We start from the raw sequence: 21,044 nt of genomic DNA, 5'->3' as shown, positions 1-21,044 counted from the left end.
GCCAGGTAGAATCTCCTGTCTGCCTGTACTCATCCACTTTGGGTTCAATGCAATTCATTCATTCATTCATTCAACAAATATTTATCGACTGTCTGAGCTAGCAGTGGACTTAGGGCACAGCAGCCCTTCCTATTCGCCTTATGTACTTTCCTCTCATCTTCCCAACTTGGACCCCAGTCTGACATTTGGGGCTCATGCATCTCCTAGACCCTGGTGTGGACTCCAGCTTGGGACCTGGGCATATACAAGAATATGGGCTTGAACTGGCAGGAGTGCCTCCCATTGGTAGGAAATATACATACCCTTGATATTAAAGAGCTACTTGAAACTTCCCCATGACCTTTCTAGCTGGAGCAGGGGTTTTAACTTATTTATTTATTTATTTATTTACTATTTTATGAATCAGATGCAATGCTAACAATATTAAAAACACTTTTAGATACTGTCTTAAGGGCTTTAAAAGGTAGTATGTCATTTAATCCTTGCAACAGCCCTGTGAGGCACATCCTCTGTGAGGATGTGGATTGTTAGCTCCATTTTACAGACAGGGTGGAGAAAGCTTAGTATGTACCCAAGGACATTCTACTGGGATCTGGCTCTAGAGTCCCTGAAAAGTGTCCTTAACCACTCTGCTATGTTGTTGTCTCTTGAAGATGTGATGTATCTGACAAAAGAACGTACCATGCACAAATATCATCCCAGTTACCATGTGTTGAATGCCACCTCATGTGCATTATCTCATTTACTCCTTGTAACAACCGCATGAGTCAGGTTCTGTTGTTATATCATTTAAGCAGACGAAACAGGCATGGGGTCATGGGGTTAAGGAATTGTCTACAGTCTTGGGGGGGGTAGGTGGTAGAGCTTAGACTGAATCTGTATTTGTTTAAGCACAAAGTTCATACCACTCCACAAGTGCAGAAATTGCATACACAGGAATCAGAATGGGCACGAGCAATTCCAGTCGTTCATAGGCATCCTCAGTGACGCCTGCCTGTAGCCCCTGAGCTACCTGAGAACCCTGTGCAGAATAGCTGGGGTTCTACAATCCAGTGCAGGTCCCTGGAATAGAAATCCCACTTCCCATCAGGTCTTTGCCCCTAGAGAGCCTTTTTCCACTGTCCTCCAGTTTGATCAGAAAGGCCTTGTTTTAATCTTTTTAGAAAGTTTGGATCTTAGACTCCTGAATAGTATTGTTTCCTTTTTAATATAATTATTCCTTTTTGTTCTGAGGCCGTTGGATTTGTAGAAGGATCATGGAGTCTTGGCCACCCCTGTTTGAAGGAACCACAGGACTGACCTAGTGTGAATGTCATTGGGTCAGAGTTGGCCTGATGATTGAGATGTGAGGTTTCCTGACTTCTAGCTGTGTGCTTGTGCTGCTCACAACCTTGAGCTACTCAGAGGATCCGGGGTGAGGTGGGTGGTTGGGATGCAATGACCCTTGCCAACCTACCTGCAGGCTCTCTGCTGTGGGGTTTGCAAACTCATGGCCTTAATGCTGGGTAGAGAGGAGCACAAGAGAACAATCTTTTTGGAACTTCCCTTTCATTGTCCCACCTATCTAAGGAAAAAGGCTCCATTCCAGAGACATATACTGTTTTCTCCTCTCAAGATTATCTATGAGACTTTACAAGAGAAGTTTCCTTTTTCTTGTCATCAATTCCAGGACCTAATGGTGGTGCAGATGCACCATTAGAGGGATCTGAGAGTTAGAGGTCATGCCACACTGTGAAGAATTCCTACCCAGCAGCCATGCTCCTTTTCTTCCTTGCTATCAGAACAGCTATTTTATTCAGGTGGGTGAAGTTGAAACTGCCTCTAATATCAGGGTCAAGCTCTGAGATCTCATTCTGTTACTCTAGGAACTTGTTTACTGATAAGAATTTGACCCATGCCTAGCTAAACAAAGATAAGTCTGCTGGGAGGCTTCTTAGTACAATTTTTCTTTATGGTGAAAAGAAAGAGAGGCTGAGAAGTACCAATATCCTACTCTTTGTTTTCAAAAAGAGGCATGGATGTATGAGGGTGTGATGTTTGGAGCCGTGGCAGCTATTTTGGGACAATGAGGGAAAGCCAACAAAGGTCAAACCAAAGCTCTGCTATTATCAAGATGCTACATTAACAAACTGAGGCACTATCTTTTTCTGGGTTTTTGCTATATTGAGATTTATTAATAACCCCTATTGATAAGTCACTTTTAGTCAGGGATATTATTACTTAAAGCCAGAAGCATCCTAATGGATACAAGTTTAGTGGTGGTGAGAAGGATGAGAACACTTTGAGACATGCTTCCACCAGCTTCTCTCATAACATGACCAATTATGTTTTCTCCACCCTTGAAGTGGAGCTATCAACTATAAACCTTGGCTCAGATATGGACCCAGTGACCAAAAATCTCAACAACGAAAAGAAAAATTGAGAATCTACATAAGGGAAGCAAAAAATGGAATAGAACAAATTTAGGAACATGGAGTTACAAACTGAGAGTCATAAGTAAGTTTCATTTTTTTGAAGAAAGCTTGGAAAGAAGGGAGTGATCCCTCCACTATCTCATAGACTAAGACCCATTGGCCATATTAAAACAACACAGTTTGAAATGAACTATCTCTACATTAAGTCTTACCAGGCTCCCTCCTTAACTTATTTGTAAGGAAAAGACTTCACATTCTTGGAAAACAGTGATTGCCCAACAGCTGCTAATCTTTCCTCAGGTCCTAATTTTCCCATGCTCTGTTCTGTTTCATAAAGAACTCCATTTGCCAGGATCTCTTGCCTTGTGGTTTTTCCTGATGGGTTCAGCCAATGGGAACTACTGATAGAATATTGGAGAGGGGAGGAAGGGAGAAGCCAGGGAATTTCCTCCCCTTTCTCTCTGCTGCTTGTGGTAGCTCCAGCATTGGTTGCATCATCTCTTTCAAGTTTCTACCTCATTAGATGGACTCATGTCTTGGACCCTGGAGATACTACTTCCTCCCCTGTTCCTCTAGGTCTAGGATGGCTGCATATTTCTGCTATTGCTAATCTCTGTCCCCCTAACCTCCTTTTGACTTCTCAGCCCTTCTTTCACCAGTACTAATTCTCTCTATAAAATTCTTTATGTCTGAATGACCTAGTGTGGTTTCGATTTTGCAGGCTGAATTTTAACTGATGAAGAGACATAACATTATCATTATTATTTTGCACCAGAAAAAGAGTGCTCTGTCCTTTTTTTTGCTTCCCTGAGACTCATGTTGCCATGCAGCAAGTGGCTGAGGGACTCTCAATACAGGCAGCCCTGCTTCTTAGCTGGCTGATCTTAGGCAAATTACACTTTTGGATGCCTCAGTTTCTTTATCTGTAATAAAAGTGCCTAACTCATATGATTATTTTTAAAAGAAATAATGCATGTAAAGCACTGAGTGTATCACCTGGCATATAGTATAAATGAAACAGACATTTAGCTGTTAATACATGTATTACTGTTATTCTACTAATCAGCTTCTTAGAATTAAGCTTTAAAGATTCTCTCTCTAATCATTCCAGCTGCCACCAAACCTCATAGAGAAGTCTGCCAAGTCCCATATTTCTTGGGTATTGACTTTCCCCATCTACATAGTTTCCATGAGAGTGGCCATGCTTATACAACATGGCACCTCCTCCTGGACACAGACCCGAGGGTGGGAATATGACTCAAACTGGGCCAACTTGTATATTTCCAAGAATTTATAATTAGGTCCAAGAGAGAGTCAACTGATCTCTGTTTAGGTGGTTGGATAAATAATAATGGTAAGATTTGGAGCTGTTGTACGTACTTCCTGTCCTATGGACTAGGAAGCAGAGAAAGCCAGTTTGCAAGGAAAGAGAAGACAGGATCAGCGCCAAAGAGTTTCAGAGACTGGGGCACCCTGATGGCGATGAGTCCCCAGTTTCATTTCATTCCAGAAGTCCAGCTGTGTTCTAGTCCTTGAGTTCCAATATATCCATGCATCCTTATCATTAACTTATCTTTTCTTCTTAATATAACCCAAGTGAGTTTCTCTTCTTTGCAATTCAAGGAAACCTGTCTCATTCACCACCTTGCCACCTCTATCTCTAAAGGCCACTTGCAATTATTTCCCTAACTTCCTTATTTCCTTCTTTCCATCACCCCTTTTCTTCCAGGAAATAGAAACATGTCCTTTCCCCACCACAAAAACAAATCTTTTCTGGTGTTTTCTGGTGTTAGACTCAGTGAAAAATGTGGAAAGGGCAACGAGAAGACAAAAATTTTCTTACTCTGACAACTGTTCTCATTGGAATTCATGAACTGTGTATCCCCAGAGAGGAGTTTATATCCAGGGTTACAGAGACAGTAGAAACTTCCTTTAGTATTCTGGCATTCAGCATTTGGTCCACAATATATACTAATGGGTGGTTTACATTCATCAACATCTGTAACACAAAGGAGAAATTTGGTTATTCATTTGACAAAGATTTATTGAGCATCTAATATGTCTCAAAGTATTCTCATACTTCTCACCACCACTAACCTTGTATCCGTTAGGATATTTCTGGCTTTAACTAATATTATCCCTGACTAAAAGTGACTTATCAATAAGGGTTATTAGTAAATCTCAATATAACAAAACCCCAGACAAGATAGTGCCTCAGTTTGTTAATGTAGCATCTTGATAATAGCAGAGCTTTGGTTTGACCTTTGTTGGCTTTCCCTCATTGTCCCAAAATAGCTGCCACAGCTCCAAACATCACATCCTCATACATCCATGCCTCTTTTTGAACACAAAGAGTAGGCCCACTCCAAGACACATCATAATTAAAATAGCAAAATTCAAAGACAAAGAAAGAATTTTAAAGGCAGCAAGGGAGAAACAGGAAGTAACATGCAAGGGAGCTCTGATAAAGCTAGCAGCTGACTTCTTAACACAAACACTACAAGCCAGAAGGGAATGGCAAGAAATATTCCAAGTAATGAAAAGCAAAGGCTTGCAACCAAGACTACCCTACCCAGCAAGGCTCTCAATTAAAAAAAAAGGTGAGATAAAGAGTTCCCCATACAAAAGAAGGCTAAAAAAATACACCTCTACCAAACAAGCATTGCAAGATACACTAAAGGGACTGCTTTAAGATGAAAAAAAAAGAGTGAGAGAGAGAGGAACACAGGTACAAAGGGGAAAAATGAATAAGTACCTACCAATAATAACCTTAAATGTAAATGGGTTAAGTGCTCCAATCAAAAGACATAGGGTAGCGGAATGGATAAGAAAACATGACCCACACATATGCTGCCTACAAGAGACCCACCTCAGAATGAAAGACCTACACAGACTGAAAGTGAAGGCTTGGAAAAAAATATTCCAAGCAAATGGACAGGAAAAAAAAAAAAGCCAGGGTAGTAATACTTATATCAGACAACACAGATTTCAAAACAAAGGACATAAAAAGAGACACAGAAGGTCACTTCATAATACTCAAGGGAAGAATCCATCAAGAAGACATAAATATTATAAACATATATTCACCCAACATAGGAGCACTCAAATATATAAGGAAATCTTGGAGGACTTCAAGAAAGATATAGACAGCAGCATAATTATAGTAGGGGATTTTAACACCCCACTGTCAACAATGGATAGATCTTCCAAACAAAATATCAAAAAGTATATTGTGGCACTGAATGATGCACTAGATCAAATGTACTTAACTGATTATATATATAGTATATATATACTATATATATGTATAATATACATATGTACGTATACATATGTATAGTAATCATATGTATAAATGTACTTAACTGATCATATATATATATATATATATATATATATATATAACCTTTCATCCCAAAGAAGAAAAATACACATTTTTTTCAAATGCACATGGAACATTTTCAAAGATATACCACAGGATAGGACACAAAAGAAGCTTCAACAAATTCAAGAAAATTGAAATCATATCAAACACTTTCGCAGACCACCAGGGCTTGAAACTAGAAACCAACCTCAAGAAAAAAACTCAAAAACATTCAAACTCATGGAGACTGAATATCAAGCTATTAAACAATGAATGGGTTAATAATGACATCAAGGAAAAAATTGAGAAGTTTCTGGAAGCAAATAGAAATGAACACACAACAGCCCAAAAATTATGGGACACAGCAAGGCCATCCTGAGAGGGAAGTTCATAGCAATACAGGCTTACCTACAAAAGATAGAAATATTTCAAATAAACAACCCAACCCTATGCCTACAAGAACTGGAGGAACAAAAAACAAAGCCCCGAATGAGTAGAAGGAAGGAAATAATCAAGATCAGAGCAGAATTAAATGACATAAAGACTAAAAGAACAATTCAAAGGATCAAAACTCCAGGAGCTGGTTCTTTGAAAAGATAAACAAAATCAACAAGCCTTTAACCAGACTCATCAAGAAAAAGAGAGGACCCAAATGAATAAAATCAGAAATGAAAGAGGAGAAATTACAACTGATAACACAGAAATACAAAGGATTATAAGAAATTACTATGAACAGGACTTCTGGCGAAGATGGAGGTATAGGCAGATATATCTTGCCTCCTTGCACAACCAAAAGAAGGACAACAACAAACCTAAAAACAAAAAACAAATAACCAGAACTGCCAGAAAATTGAACTGTATGGAAGTCCAACAACCAAGGAGTTAAAGAAGAAACATTCATTCAGACTGGTAGGAGGGGCGGAGAAGGGCAGCTGGGATGGAGAGGATATGTGGCAAGGTGGCAACTGGAGGATCTGGGCAGATGAGGCTGCAGCTGGCAGTCTGGGCAGGCCCACATTTACGGGCGGATAAACTGGGAGGTACAACTGTGGAGCAAGACAGACTGTGTAACCCAGGGTTCCAGCGTGGGGAAATAAAGCCTCAAAACCTCTGGCTGCAAAAACTTGTGAGTGTTGCGGTGGTGGGAGGAACTCCCAGCTTCACAGGAGAGTTTGTTGGAGAGGCCCACAGGGTCCTAGGACATACACAAACCCACCCAGCCAGGAGTCAGCACCAGAAGGGTGCAATTCGCTTGTGCATATTTGGGGAAGTGACTGCAAGCCGGCTGACAGACCAGCAAGTGGTATTGTTCCCTCTCAGACCCATCCCCCACATATAGTGCCACAACATAGCGATGTGGCTTGCCCTGCCCTGGCAAATACTTAAAACTCTGCCCCTTTCAACATTAACAGATGTGCCAAGACAAAGAAATATGGCCCAAATGAAAGAACAGATCAAAGCTCCAAACACAGAACTAAGTGATGAAGAGGTAGCCAACCTGTCAGATGTAGAGTTCAAAACACTGGTAATCAGATGCTCACAGAAATTGTTGAATATAGTCATAAAATGGAGAGAAAAGTGAAGGCTATGCAAAGTGAAATAAAGAAAATCATACAGGGAACCAACAGTGAAGGGAAGGAAATTGGGACTCAGATCAATGGTTTGGAGCATAAGGAAGAAGTAAACATTCAGCCAAAACAATGAAGAAACAAGAATTCAAAAAAATGAGGAGAGGCTTAGGAACCTCTGGGACACTGAAACATCCAAATCATAGGGGTGCCAGAGGGAGAACAACAGCAAGAAATTGAAAACTTATTTGAACAAATATTGAAGGAAAACTTCCCCAATCTGGTGAAGGAAATAGACTTCCAGGAAGTCCAGGAAGCTCAGAGGGTCCCAAAGAAGTTGGACGAAGGAGGAACACACCAAGGCACATCATAATTACATTACCCAAGATGAAACAGAAGGAGAGAATCTTAAAAGCAGCAAGAGAAAAGGAGACAGTTACCTACAAAGGACTTCCCATAAGACTGTCAGCTGATTTCTCCAAAGAGACCTTACAGGCAAGAAGGGACTGGCAAGAAGTATTCCAAGTCATGAAAGTCAAGGACCTACATCCAAGATTACTGTACCCAGCAAAGCTTTCCTTTGGAATGGAAGGGCAGATAAAGTGCTTCCCAGAGAAGGTCAAGTTAAAGGAGTTCATCATCACCAAGCCCTTATTATATGAAATGTTAAAGGGACTTATCTAAGAGAAAGAAGAAGATCAAAACTGTGAACAGTAAAATGACAATAAACACAACTTTCAACAACTGAACCTAAAAGCAAACAAACAAACAAACAAACAAAGCAAACAACTAGAACAGGAACAGAATCACAGAAATAGAGATCCCATGGAGGGTTATCAGCAGGGAGGGGGAGGGATGAGAATAGGGGAAAAGGTAAAGGGAATAAGAAGCATAAATGGTAGGTAGAAAATAGACAGGAAGAGGTTAAGAATGATATAGGAAATGGAGAAACCAAAGAACTTATATGTACAACCCATGGACATGAACTAAGGGGGTGGGGAATGATGGTGGGAGGGAGGATGCAGGGCAGAGGGGAATAAAGGGGAGATAAAAATGGGACAACTGTAATAGCATAATCAAAAATATATTTAAAAAGAATATATAAAGAACTAAAACTCAACAATAGCAGAATAATACAAAGAACCCAATTAAAAATAGGTAAACAATTTAATAGACATTTCTTTAAAGAAGACAGGAAGCATATGAAAATATTCTCAACTTCATTAGTCACCGGGGACATGCAAATCAAAACTACAATATGATATTACTTCATACCCATGAGATTGACTATAATAATAAAAAAAAGTCAGACCATAAGTATTGGGAAGGATGTGGGAAATTGGAACTCTCATACATTACTGGTGGGAATGTAAAATGGCACAACCACTTGAGAAATAGTTCAGAAGTTCTCAGAAAGTTAGGTGCAGGTATCGTGTGACTCACTGCTTGCACTCCTAAGTATATACCTGAAAGAAGTAGATAGTTGCAATGGTACACTGTTTTGGAATATATTAAAACCTACTAAATTATGTATCTTCAAAGTGTGAATTTTATGGTGTGTGAATTAAAGCTCATTAAAAAAGATGATGATGGCTTCATAAGATTGGTCCCTAACTGTCTCCACCCACTGTCTCATTGTCTACCAGGCTATGGATGAAACGACTTCATTTTCTTTTTATGGAACCAGTTGGACATATTTCAATCCAAAGATCTTGTACTTTTGATTGCCTTTGCTAGTTTTTTTGAATACACTTCTATTCTCTACAGAGTGATTTTGTAAAATGCACGTGGTGAAGCAATACTTTGACATTAAGTTATCATAGTAACAATTATTAAAGCAGAAGTTTCTGCATTGGCACCCACTAGAATAGACACCACATTTCCAAGTGAGGAACTGGCTGAGACCTAACATTTGCAAAGCAGAAGGTTTCTAGAATCTGGTCATATGATTCTTCTATCCTTCACTCATATCAAGTTTTTAAAGGATCAGAAGCTGGTGAATAAGAGAGTGAGGATTTATTTGGAGAGAGCTAATGCTGCCCTGTGAGTCCTTCCACTCCCACCTAAGAGAAGAAATGTGTGAGAGTTCTTTCTTCTTCATCTCACTCCCAGAGAGAAGGATTTTAAGGAGTTCACTCAGCTAATTATACATGGTCTACATTTTGTGGGGATACAGTTGATTGGTGCATATTTCCTCCCCCAAAATCTAAAGGGTGAGCCATTGGCTTGCATTGGGCAAAGAAGAGATTCTACTCCTCCTTGTGTATCCTAAATTTATTGGGCAAAGATGGGGTATATTTCCCAAGAACTAGTGGTGGGTCAGGTGTGAGAGATTTCTGGTGTGGGGTTGCTTAGGTTCTGTCCCAGAGGGTCACCTCGAATGGCAAATGGACTTCAGCAGGAAGAAGCTGGAGGAATGACAGGATTCTTCCAGGATGAGGAAGGCGTAGGGAGGAACTTGCTGTTTTCAAGGGAATTTCAGGGTGGTGATAGGGTGAGAGGGGAATTATCTTCATAGAACCCACAAGGGCTCTTAGGAGAGAAAGTGTCATAGCTCAGGAATGTAGAGGCTAAATGACAACAATAGCATCAGCCAAGTACAGACTTTTCCTGCTTCTTTTTCCTCTTTCTTTTGGGTTCCAACTGCAGCAAGACCCGGCGAAGAGGACAAGTGTCAGGTGGGGAAGAGATCTGACTGCAGGCTTCCAACAGGGACAGAGCTTGAACCAGGGGAGGGACACAGTATGACAGTAACTCAAGTCTGGAGTGTTTATTCTTCCATAGGGTTGGACCTTTGAATTATTGAGTTGAAACTTCATTTTGCGTCTTAGGAACCATATGAATTAGAAAAGTTTCTGCTCAAGCTTTTATTCTCTTTGCTATGACTTTAGCGTATATTCTCTCTCCTTAACTTAAAAAGAAACACTTATGTGATGGTTTATAATCCATGAAGTACTGTCACATTCGTTACCTTATTCAATCCCCCTACCACACTCACGAAGTCAGCATTATCATCCTCACGATGCAGAGGAGAATACTGAGAACTAGCCAGTTTCTGCAAGAGCCCCCTTTGCCGTTTCTTTCCCGGTGAAGGCCGAGTGATAGTCATCAGCACTGCACATTACTGTTACTCCCCACACCCTTACACTGCCTACTTTCAAGTTCTAACTCTGGGTGCTTTCAAAATTACCCCTTTACCTTTACATATTTCAAAGGGATACTTGAGCTCTTTCTCCCCAGACTGAGAAATGTATCCAGAGGTGCAGGTACAGTATGTGGCACTGGTACAGAAAGCATTTTCTGGGCACCGAGGACAGGTACCTGCGGGGAGGAGAGAGGTAGGTCAGATGTTACCTGGGTCAAACACTCTCCCGTTATCATTTGGCTCTGCCTCTGAGCATTACCTCTCAGGCTGAGGGAGCCTGCACTTTTTTCCTTTTGTGAGATCTCAGTACAGTAAAAACATTAGAGATACTATTTATACACCTCACAAAGTGATCCTTCCAGTAAGTCAAGTATACCTGACACCATACCTAGTTACTACAGTATTGTTGACTATATTCCTTATGCTGTACTTTACATCCCTGTGCCCGTTTTTATAACCCATAATCCCTTTCCCTTTTCACCCATCCCCCGAGGCCCCAACCATGTGGCCACCATCAGTTTGTTCTCTGTATCTATGAGTTTGTCCATTTATTTTGTTTTTTAGATTCCACATATAAGTGAGAACATATGGTACTTGCCCTTTCTCCCTGTTGTCACAAGTGGTGAGATTTCATAAATGTGTGATCAATTAAGTTGTATGCCTGAAGCTAATATAATATGATATGTCAACTATAACTAAAAAATAAATTTAAAAAATAAATGAACCCCCCCCCCAAAATTAGAGATACCAAATCCAAGTTACAGAAGAGTGCATGATATAGGACTGGGTCTGGCACTAATTAAACAAATTAATTTTAACAGAAAACTTTCAATGCAATATAATTGTGTTATTCTCAAGATCACTGAAGATTTAATAAAAGGGGAATGAGTTGGTTAAGAAGTAGGACCCTGGGTTCAATTCTGGTTTTACCACTTAATACCTGTGTGTCTTTACACAAGTGTCTTAAACTTTCTGTGCCTCAATTTTCTCGTCTGTAAAATGTAAAATGGGTTATTGTGAGAAGTGGATTAATACATACAAAGTGCTTTGGGAAGTGTCTGGTATATATTATAAAAATTTGAATTTGTAGGGTACCATGGGAGGTATATTCTGTTACTGGTACATGTTATCTTTGTAGCTCTATGTATAACTTTATTTAGACAAAGATACACTAAATATATTAATTTGAGGTCACTTGAGAATGAATGGAAAGAACAGGGCTGAGGAAATATCTCCAGCTTTGGGGGTAGTGAAGAGATGTGGGAGCTATAAAGGGATCATGGGCAGTGGGTGCTGGGAACACAATGGGGGAGCCCAATGCAGAGCTTGGCTACTCAGAATGCATCCCCTCGCTAGAAATGAAGAATCTCAGACCCCATTCTAGACCTGCTGCATCATAACTAGTGAGATCTCCAAGGAATTAAGCCTAAGGAGAAATGGTCATGTTCATTGTGTGTTGACGTGTATGATCAGAATGAAATGGTGGCCATGGGGCTCTGTCTCTCCTGACTAGTCTCACTTCATGAGACTTTGTTTTATTCACTTTTCTGTGTCCACATTGGGGACATTGTGGGTACTAAAAGCAAACAAGTAGACTAATATAAGTAAAAGAAAAAGATAGATTAAAAGATATCCAAATTTGATGAAATGATCAATTAAAAAGAAAATGACACAGGAGCAAGCCTGCCCAACTTCTGTCCCCCAAACAAGCTTCTTTTCTCTAGCCTGTTGGAAGATGTGGGTGGCCTCAGTTTCATCCTTAGTCCACACCCTCCTGGGTCTCTGATGGTGGAAGAGTCAGGCTTTGAACACTCATTGCTCACCTTTGGCTTTCCTTTTTTGTTTTTTATTTTATTGTTATTCAGTTACAGTTGTCTGCATTTTCCCCCCACCCCTCCACCTCACCTTTGGCTTTCTGAACCATGACTCCTGGCACACTCAGCAGAATGAAGAGTCCTGGAACAGGGAAGCAGAAGGGAGAGTAATGAAACTCTTGAAGAAAGATCCCAGAAGTTATTCAAGGGCTGTGTATCAGTTATCTACCACTGCAAAACTAACCATCACAAAATGTAGTAGCTTAAAACAACATTAATTTTATTATTTCTCATTTTCTTATGATTTTTGTGGGCCAGGAATCTGGGAAGAACTTAGCTGGGTAGTTCTGGCTCAGGGTTTCTTATATTGTTGCAGTTAGAAAGTGGCTGGGCTGCAGTGGCTGGAAACTGGGCATTATTGTCCCTTCATGAGGTTTCAGGGCCTGGGATAGTTTGAGCTTCTTCACAACATGGCGACCTTGGTCAGGCTGTGCAGGAATCAAAGTTTATCCCATCTCCACCAAACTAGTCCACCCTCATCTGCACCCATCCCCCCACTTGGCAGACAGAGACCCTTCCATTACTAGGACCCACTTTTTAAAAAGCTTTATGTGCCCTGGTCAGTGTGGCTCAGTTGGTTGGAGTGTCATCTGTAGACCAAAGGGTCACAGGTTTAATTCTTGGTCAGGGCATGTGCCTAGGTTTTGGGTTTGATCCCTCGTTGAGGTGTATACAAGAAGGCAACCAATCCATATTTCTCTCTCACATAGATGGTCTCTCTCTCTTTCTCACTCTCTCCCTTCTTCTCTCTCTAAAAGCAATGAAAAAAATGTCCCGAGGTAAGGATTAAGAAAAGCTTTTTTGAGGTATAATTGATATACAAAAATTGCACACATATAGTGCACACATATTCATGAGTTTGGGCTTATGCATATACCATATACCCATGATACTGAAATGGAGTGTAGACTGAGGGGCCCCCCAAGGCCCCATAGCCCTTGGTTGGGGGATGGGGAGAGCAGATGATATGGCTTAAGATACTTTCCATAACAAAGGCTATTTTAATAGCTGTGCCACCACCTCAGGGCAAGGTGAGCATGACTTTCACAACTGACTCATGATGTAGCAAGGAAGGCGGTTCCCCTGGATCACTGTCACTCTTGCCCTGACTGGGGATGGCAGCTGAGGGAATGTTAACAATATAGGAGAACTGGCAAATGTAGCTCATTGTGGAAAGAGTTGGAAACGAGGTCATGTAGGGGGCTCTGTGCAGGTAGCCATGAGGGAATTTGGCTATGTGGTTTGTGAGTAGAGTAGTGAGGAAGAAGGGCCATAATATAGCAGCTATGTAGTTTGGGGGTCTGGAATTCTGCCATGCAGTTTGGAAGAGAGCAGGAAGAGGGAGGAGGCATGCTGCCTGTAGTGAGGGATTTGGCCATGTGGCTCAGAAAGGAGTAGAAGAGCCATGAGGGAAGAATTATGTAGCAGCCACATGAGAGGGAGAAGTAATCAAGAAGCTATGTAGTTTGCAGTCAGGATCTGGCCATGCAGCCTGGTGTAGTAAGGAAGACATCAGCTGCTCTGATTGTGCCTGCTGTAGCTGACTCTAAAGACTCTCCCTTGCAAGATGCTGACCTGCTGCCTTGCAGACCTGGACTCTATCTGGACTCAGGAGAGCCCAGGACTAGAGTCTTTCCTGGACTAGTACATGGAGGCTGATGATAACATACCTAGATCCTGAAGGAGAGAGCTGTTGTGAGAGGATGGTGATTTTGATCAAGAGCAGATGGAGAACTCTTTGCACACCTGGCTTAAGATAAGAAAATGGGGAACTATTGGGCTTGCTTTTGGTCTATAGCCTTTTGGGGAGCAAGGGAAGTGTTGGGTCTCACAGGAGAACAGGGCTCCAAGCTGAAATGCTCCCAGCTCCCCTAAGGTTGGAATATTGTAAATAAAAACCTATTTCTTCCAGCATTAATTGTTGGGTCATACATGTGGTTGGGCCCCTGTCTGCTCAGTTACAATACTGTCACTACAATCAATATACTAATGCATATCCATCACCTCCAAACATTTCCTTGTGTTCTTTTGTGTTTTTCTTCTTTCTTTGGGTAGGAACCCTTTTTATGAAATCTACTCTTTTAACATACTCATATTTTGAAGTGCACAACACTGCATTGTTAACTACAGGTTCTATATTTTACAATGGATCTCTAGAACTTCTTCATCTTGTGTAGCAAAAACTTTACATCCATGAAAAAACAACTCCTCCTCCCCCCCACCCCCTCAGCCTCTGGCAATCATGATTTTATTTTCTGCATCTATGAGTTTGACTACTTTAGATACTTCTTATAAATAGTGCAGTATTTGTCCTCTGTGTCTGGCTTATTTCATTTAGCATAATGTCCTTGAGGGTCATCCATGTTGTCACAAATGGCAGGACTTCCTTCTTTTTAAAGGCTGAATGACATTCAATTGTATGTATATACTATATTTTCTTTATCCATTCATCTGTCTGTCAAAAATCTTCCATAAATGCTAGGTGCCTCTATCATCATGTTATTTGCATGAGAGTCCCTTTCTAATTTTTGATCTAATGCTCATTTTATTCCATTGCCTGTTCCATCCAGTAATGAGGGCAGAGATTATGGATAACCAAAATTCACAACCGATCCATTTCTGCCTCTAGTTTCCCCAAAGCAGGAAATATCTTTTTTGAGCTTTTTCCATTTAAATTGTATATGCTCTCACTTTAATTTGATTTCACAGATATATAATGGACACCTCTGCAGTGTAAGATGTTGTGGGATTGCTTTCAAGTAGCTTATGTTATTTTTAATAGAATTTATGGTGTATCACTCCTTCTGCAAATAAATAACTGTGAGACATTAAGTAAGGCTAGAACCTTTCCATGATGTAATTTCACATCTGTAATGTGAAGAAGATGCTGTGTGAAAATGAGTGTGAAACAATTTCAGCTTGATGCCAGGCTAAAGTAGGAGCTTGATGAATGTTAGCTTTGGTTGGTGTTGTAGCTATTGATAGCTATTTGATCTGGAGCCAGAAGGATGGACTGGATTTCAGAGTTGGGGAAAAATCTGCAAAGAATGGTGGTTGAAGCCACAGGATCATAAGATTCCTTGGCATTATAGCAAAGATCTGGAGCCAGGTGGCTAGGGTAGAATCCTGGCTCTGCCATTTATAAGGTGTGTGACTTTGGACGAATAACAGAATCTCTTTGTGCCCCAGTTTTCTCATCCATATGATGGGGATAATAATAGTACCTATCTCATGGGCCTATTAAGATGATTAAATGGGTTAATACATATAAGGTGCATAGTGAGTACTCAAAAATATTGGTTGTTATTAATTATATTCTTGGTACAGAAAAAGGAAAAGGTTGGGGGAGGAAAGAATAACAAGAGAGGCAGAGAAAGAGTCAGGGCAATGTTAGGTCATAGAAGTTATCAAGAAAGAGAGGATATCAATTAGAAAACAAAACCTGTATAGAAGATGAACAACTTATTAAATTAGACCATAAGGAAAATTTTGGGGATATTTGGGAGCATAGTTTAAATAGGGTGGTGAGGTAGGAAACCATAATTTAAGAGACTAGGAGTGTTCAAAGCAGAGTAAAGAGAAGGAAAGACAGCTAATTATTGAACTGATTAGCTCCTGATAAGGAATCGATTAAGGTACAGTCATTGTCAAAGTTACACATACCTGGAAGAAGTGATGGCCCTCTCATTCCTGCATGCAGATGAACCATGCCAGCCAGCTCTCAAAGCTCTCTACTATGCTTTAAGCCAACCAATTTTCGTATCCCAAGGAAGTTTCATGAGAATTCGCATAGGTATCTCAGGTCAGCTGACTTAGGAAACTGTTCTCAGAAAAGTGAACTTCTTTCACCATCTGACTCATTGTTCTGCTTTTTGGTTTATTTTGTATGCACTGACTTAGGGAATTGTTCTCAGAAAAGTGAACTTCTCATCTTTCGCCATCAGACCCATGGTTCTGCTTTTTATTTATTTATTTTCTGTGCCTTTTCTGCACTTTTTTTGTTTGTTCCCTTTGTAGTTTCATGGGACAGGCATCAGTGGGAGCCGGTCTGCCTCGGGCCAACCTGTAGTGTGTGGGTTCTTGACTTTGTGTAGGAAAGATTTCACAACATGAGTCCAGGTGATTTTGAGACTACCTTTATTAAGGCTGGAGACAACAAAACAAAGGAACAAAGGTTTAGGGTAGATGAAGTAATAGGAGAGAGCCCAGGCGGGGCTGCTTTGGCTCCCTAGAAATGCGTTATAGGAAAGGAATGAGCCTAGGTGGGGCTGCTGTCAGTTTACGTGGAAGTCAGAGGAGAAAGGAGCCTTGTGAAAGGATAAAGCTGGTTCCATTCACCATTGTGGCACTGATGGGGAACTCAAATGTTGGAAAAATTTTCATTTCAGGTAATAGCTAGTAAGCTTAATAATCAATTTATGTAATAAAGCCATTGTTTCAGGAACTGAAGGTATGACCCACCTTGGCTCCAGGAAACCATAAACAGTTCCACCTTTGCACCTCAGGAGCACTACAAGCAACCAAAATGGTATCTGGGCCATTGTACTCCAGGGTGAGACAGTCCACTGCCCAGGACACAGAAGGAAGAATGCTGCAGCTTTTATCTGATTAACTTTCCCCCTGAATTCCAATCCCCTTACGTACATATTACTTCTCCTTATAAAAAGGGTTGGTTTAAAATGGAATGTAAGATGGTCTTTAGGGTACAAATCCACTGTCTTCTCAGATCGCCAGCCATCTGAATAAAGTGCCCATAAAGATCCGATCCCCGTTTCTGCTCACTGGGTCTGGTAGGTGACAGGCAGCATGACGCCGGCTCTTCTGGTTTCAGCACCATTTGTTGAGCAGGCCTGTGACCTCATTAAACATGACCGCCATTTTACTCTTCAGAGCTTGTGTCCCCAGGACTAGAAATTACTGGAAAGCAAGAACAGAACATGAATAACTGCCCCACCCTCTCCGTAGCTACAGGCAAAAGATAACATTGGAGCCTAGGCAACATCATCTGAAACCTCCTGTGTTGCAAAGCCCGCCACAGCCCAGGGGCCACACAACAGCAAACCCTCCACCCTTTTAAAATCCAATTATAAATCAATAAAAGCTCAAAGTCCTCAATGCTGGAGTACCTCTCCACACCAAGACCCCCTCTCTTCTCTTGGAGAATGAATAAAAACTTTAGTCTCTGCACTTACTTCTCTTTGTGAATTCTTTCACAGCCTGCAGCACTGACCACACTAATATCCTGGACGCAGGTCAGGTGGTAAGTCTGGGTTGAGCTGCTGCTGCCTACTGCTCCCCTGGCTGCAAGCCTCCTTGGGACCCTTAGAGTTTAGGAAGAAATAAAAAAGTGAATGCCTCAGAAGGAGCATGGGCATGCTTGAGAGTGAGCCCACCCTGAGACTTTGTCCTGAGGGCTTTTAATCTTTCTTTTTTTAGGGTGGGAATTTTAAGGGAGGGTTTCAACAGAATATTCATCAGCTTATCAGGTGCATTTTAATATGCTGATGTGTCAAAAAGGGCACATAGGGGTTTTGGGAATATTCTTCAGTCCACTATACTGTTTTATCTTTATCTTGAGTCTGTCTGGCTTCTAATGGGGTTTTTGTTATTTGTTCCCCTGACTTCATCTTCCTTGGGTTTAGCTGGCACAAATGACATTGATTGGGTCTCTGTTCCCTATTTCCCAGGCCAGGGTGATTTAAGCTATGTATTCTTTGGTTAGGGAGGAGAGGTATAAACCATTTACTCTGAAGTGTCCTTGGTTAGGGAAGATAAGTTCTTGCTACTCACCAGCTGGCTGTAAATTGCTCAAACTGTCTGGCCTTGTTTAATTTTCTTGTCTCAGTTTCCCCATTCCATTTGCTTAGAAATTTTCCTAGTTTCTTACTGTCCTGCCTTAGTAGCAGGTTTTCCTAGTTATTGTTGGTTGCTTTGGAATGACAGAATCAATTGACTCTGGGAAAGGAACGCTCTTTAGTTACAAAGCATTGTTGGAGGAGTGGGATGTGACTTTGGAGTCAGAACAAACCTTACTTAAATAGTCCTATGGTTTTGGGCTGGGTAAGCCAGAATTTAGGGTTACTCTGTTGGTATATAAAGTTTCTGGAAGAGTCATTTTCATAAATATTGTGATTCTGTTCCACCCCACCTGAAGATGTCATTCAGCAGATCTTACTGGAATCTCAAAGTCTGGTAAAGGTGATGTATTATTTGGTCATATGGGACAATCCAGACCAACAGCAGGATTGGGAAGAAAAGGACTCTAAGTTGTTCCCTCCATCAGCAAATATTTATTAAGCGAACAAAATTAATACAATCTTCTCTATATAGAACTTAGACTCTAGTGGGGAAGCCAGGTAGTTAAACACATACAATTCATACAGAGCTGACCTACCTCATGGTTCATCATGAGAGGTGGTGCTTCTTTGAACACCAATCCAAGAAATACAAGATCCAAACAATACACAAAAAAGCAATTACTAAAGCATCACAAAATTGCAAATAGAAATTCCATTCATAATATACAGAAAAATGTTTTAGAGTCATTTCTTTCTTGTCTCTGAAGTAAGGAAGCCACATCCCAACTCTTTTTCTCTTTTCTCTGTTTGAGTTGTGTTGGAGAGGAGTTTAGAGGAAATTTGAAACAATGGAGGTTTTAAAGCAGTGTGGTGACATGATTGGCTGTGTTTTGGGGGAGTTTTTCTGGATGCTTTATGGATTGGAGGCAGATGTGGACATGGGGATCTCCGCTGGACAATAATCCAGGCAGAGATAATGCACTTTTGCAACATCTTCTGTATAGTCTCCCTGCTTTCTTTGTTACTCTGCTTGAAAACATTCTAGACCAAGCAGCCAGAGTGATCATTCAAAACAAATTATGCTCTATCACTCCTCTGCCAATAACCATTCTAAGGCTCTTCATCACACTTAGGGTAAAAACCAGACTTCTTACTATGGCCTGTAAGTCCCTCTGTGATTTTACCTCTTCTCCATCTTAAACTTTGTTTGTTGTGACCCTCTGTTTATTCCCTATACCTCAGCCACAGTGATCTCTTCTGTTCCTTGAGCACATTGAGACTTTCCCACCTTAGGAGCTCAGTCCCCGCTTTCACACTGCCTAGAATGCTTTCTACCTCAATACTCACATTTGCCTCCTTCTTGTTTTTCATGTCTCAACCCAAACTAATTTCTTTCAGACTGCTGTTCCCTAACCACCCTACTAAGTCTTGCTGAATTACACTCAATCCCTTTATTTATTTCTGTAATTGTATTATCCAAATCTGTGACTATCTTGTTTATTTGCTTCTGGTCTGTCTTCCTTCTGGAATGTAAACCCATAAAGTTTTCTTTCTACCTTGCCTCCCATGATATCATTTCTGAATACATAAATTGATGGATCAGTTGGAATCTATAGGACTTGGAACTGGGCAGGAGGGTGGTGTTAAGTGAGAGAGAGGAGTTAACTCCTAGTTTATTGTTATTATTTTTTGCTTAGGCAACTGGGTGGGTCATCATCATTACCACCATCACCATGTCCATTTCCACCATCTTCATCAGCATCACCAATACTACCTCCACCATCTTTATCACCATCATCTCCAGCACCACAATCAACTTCATCACTGGAACTGCTTTTGCTAAGAATACCAGCAACCTCCTTAATGCTCTGCCCTGTGAATAGTTTTCAGTGTTAATTCAGTCTGGCCTCTTTCCTTGCCCTCCATGACACCATACTCGACTCATTTCCCCTCATTTCCCTGTCCACATTTGTCCTGTCTTCTCTAGTAGCCACTCCTCCCCAGTGGATTTTTAAATACTTACTCAGGGCTATGTTCTCACTCTGCAATCTTTCCCTATATGCCATAGCTTTAATTATTATCTGTTGGGTGTGTGTGTTTGCACACAGAGAACCCTCTCTTTTGTGATCCAGGCTATATGTGCAACATATATTGGAATCACAGCACCTCAAAATCAACTTCTCCAAAATGGAATTCTTTCTTTCCCCTCAAAACAACTTTTTCTCCAATGTTCCCTTTCTCTGTAGCAAAGCAGCACTGCTATTATTTCTCCCTAGCAGTCATCTGGGGTTGGAGGCAAGAGTTGATTGAGAAAGACTGGCAGTGCCACCTAATGGTCAAGCCAATGTTCTTACAATGTTGGCTCTAGAGCCAGGTTGCCTAGGTTCAAATCTTGGCTCTGCCACTTAATATTATGTGACTTGGGGAAAGTTACTCAACTTCTCTGTCCCTCAGGCTTCTCTTATCTTGGATAACTAAAACAGTTTCCTAACTGGTGTCCCTCTGTCCTATTCCCCACCCTGCAACCAGGAGAGCTTTCTGAAACATGAATCTGAATTTAACACACCCTGCCTCATAGCCCCACAGATTTTTGGGAGGCTAAGTGTGTTTATTGCACACATAAAGGCCACCTAATCTGACTCCAGTTCACCTCTCCAGCATCATCTCCCACCTTTCTTCCACTGGCTGCCCTGAACTAGTTGCTCTTTCCAGCCTGCAGGCCTTTGCATATGTGGTCCCATCACCTGGAATTGCCTCCTTTCCTCCACTGCTCTGTCCCTGGACAAGTCCTTCAAGTGTGTGTCCTTTTGCCTATCCTTACTTAACCCCTAATGTATACCCACCAGAGCCCCACTCTTCCCCCTTCTCTACTTCAAGGTGG

General features: G+C 41.1%; 1 protein-coding gene across 3 annotated transcripts in view; it reads right to left on the bottom strand.

The window, feature by feature from the left end:
• The window catches only part of LOC112301382 (adhesion G protein-coupled receptor E3-like), a 51,977-nt gene extending 35,843 nt beyond the window's left edge, over window positions 1–16,134 (bottom strand). For all 3 annotated transcript variants that reach the window (XM_024556831.3, XM_053910457.1, XM_053910458.1), the window contains exons 1-4: window positions 16,029–16,134; window positions 12,397–12,447; window positions 10,545–10,667; window positions 4,258–4,413 (exon numbers count right to left, since the gene is read on the bottom strand). In XM_024556831.3, coding sequence (XP_024412599.3) covers window positions 4,258–4,413; window positions 10,545–10,667; window positions 12,397–12,447; window positions 16,029–16,074 — 376 coding nt within the window. In that variant the 5' untranslated portion in view covers window positions 16,075–16,134. The remainder of the gene's footprint in view (window positions 1–4,257; window positions 4,414–10,544; window positions 10,668–12,396; window positions 12,448–16,028) is intronic.
• Between the last annotated feature and the right edge of the window lie 4,910 nt (window positions 16,135–21,044).

Source organism: Desmodus rotundus, chromosome 9, assembly GCF_022682495.2.
Source record: "Desmodus rotundus isolate HL8 chromosome 9, HLdesRot8A.1, whole genome shotgun sequence".
Lineage (NCBI taxonomy): Eukaryota > Metazoa > Chordata > Mammalia > Chiroptera > Phyllostomidae > Desmodus > Desmodus rotundus.
This window is presented reverse-complemented; position numbering and strand designations above follow the sequence as displayed.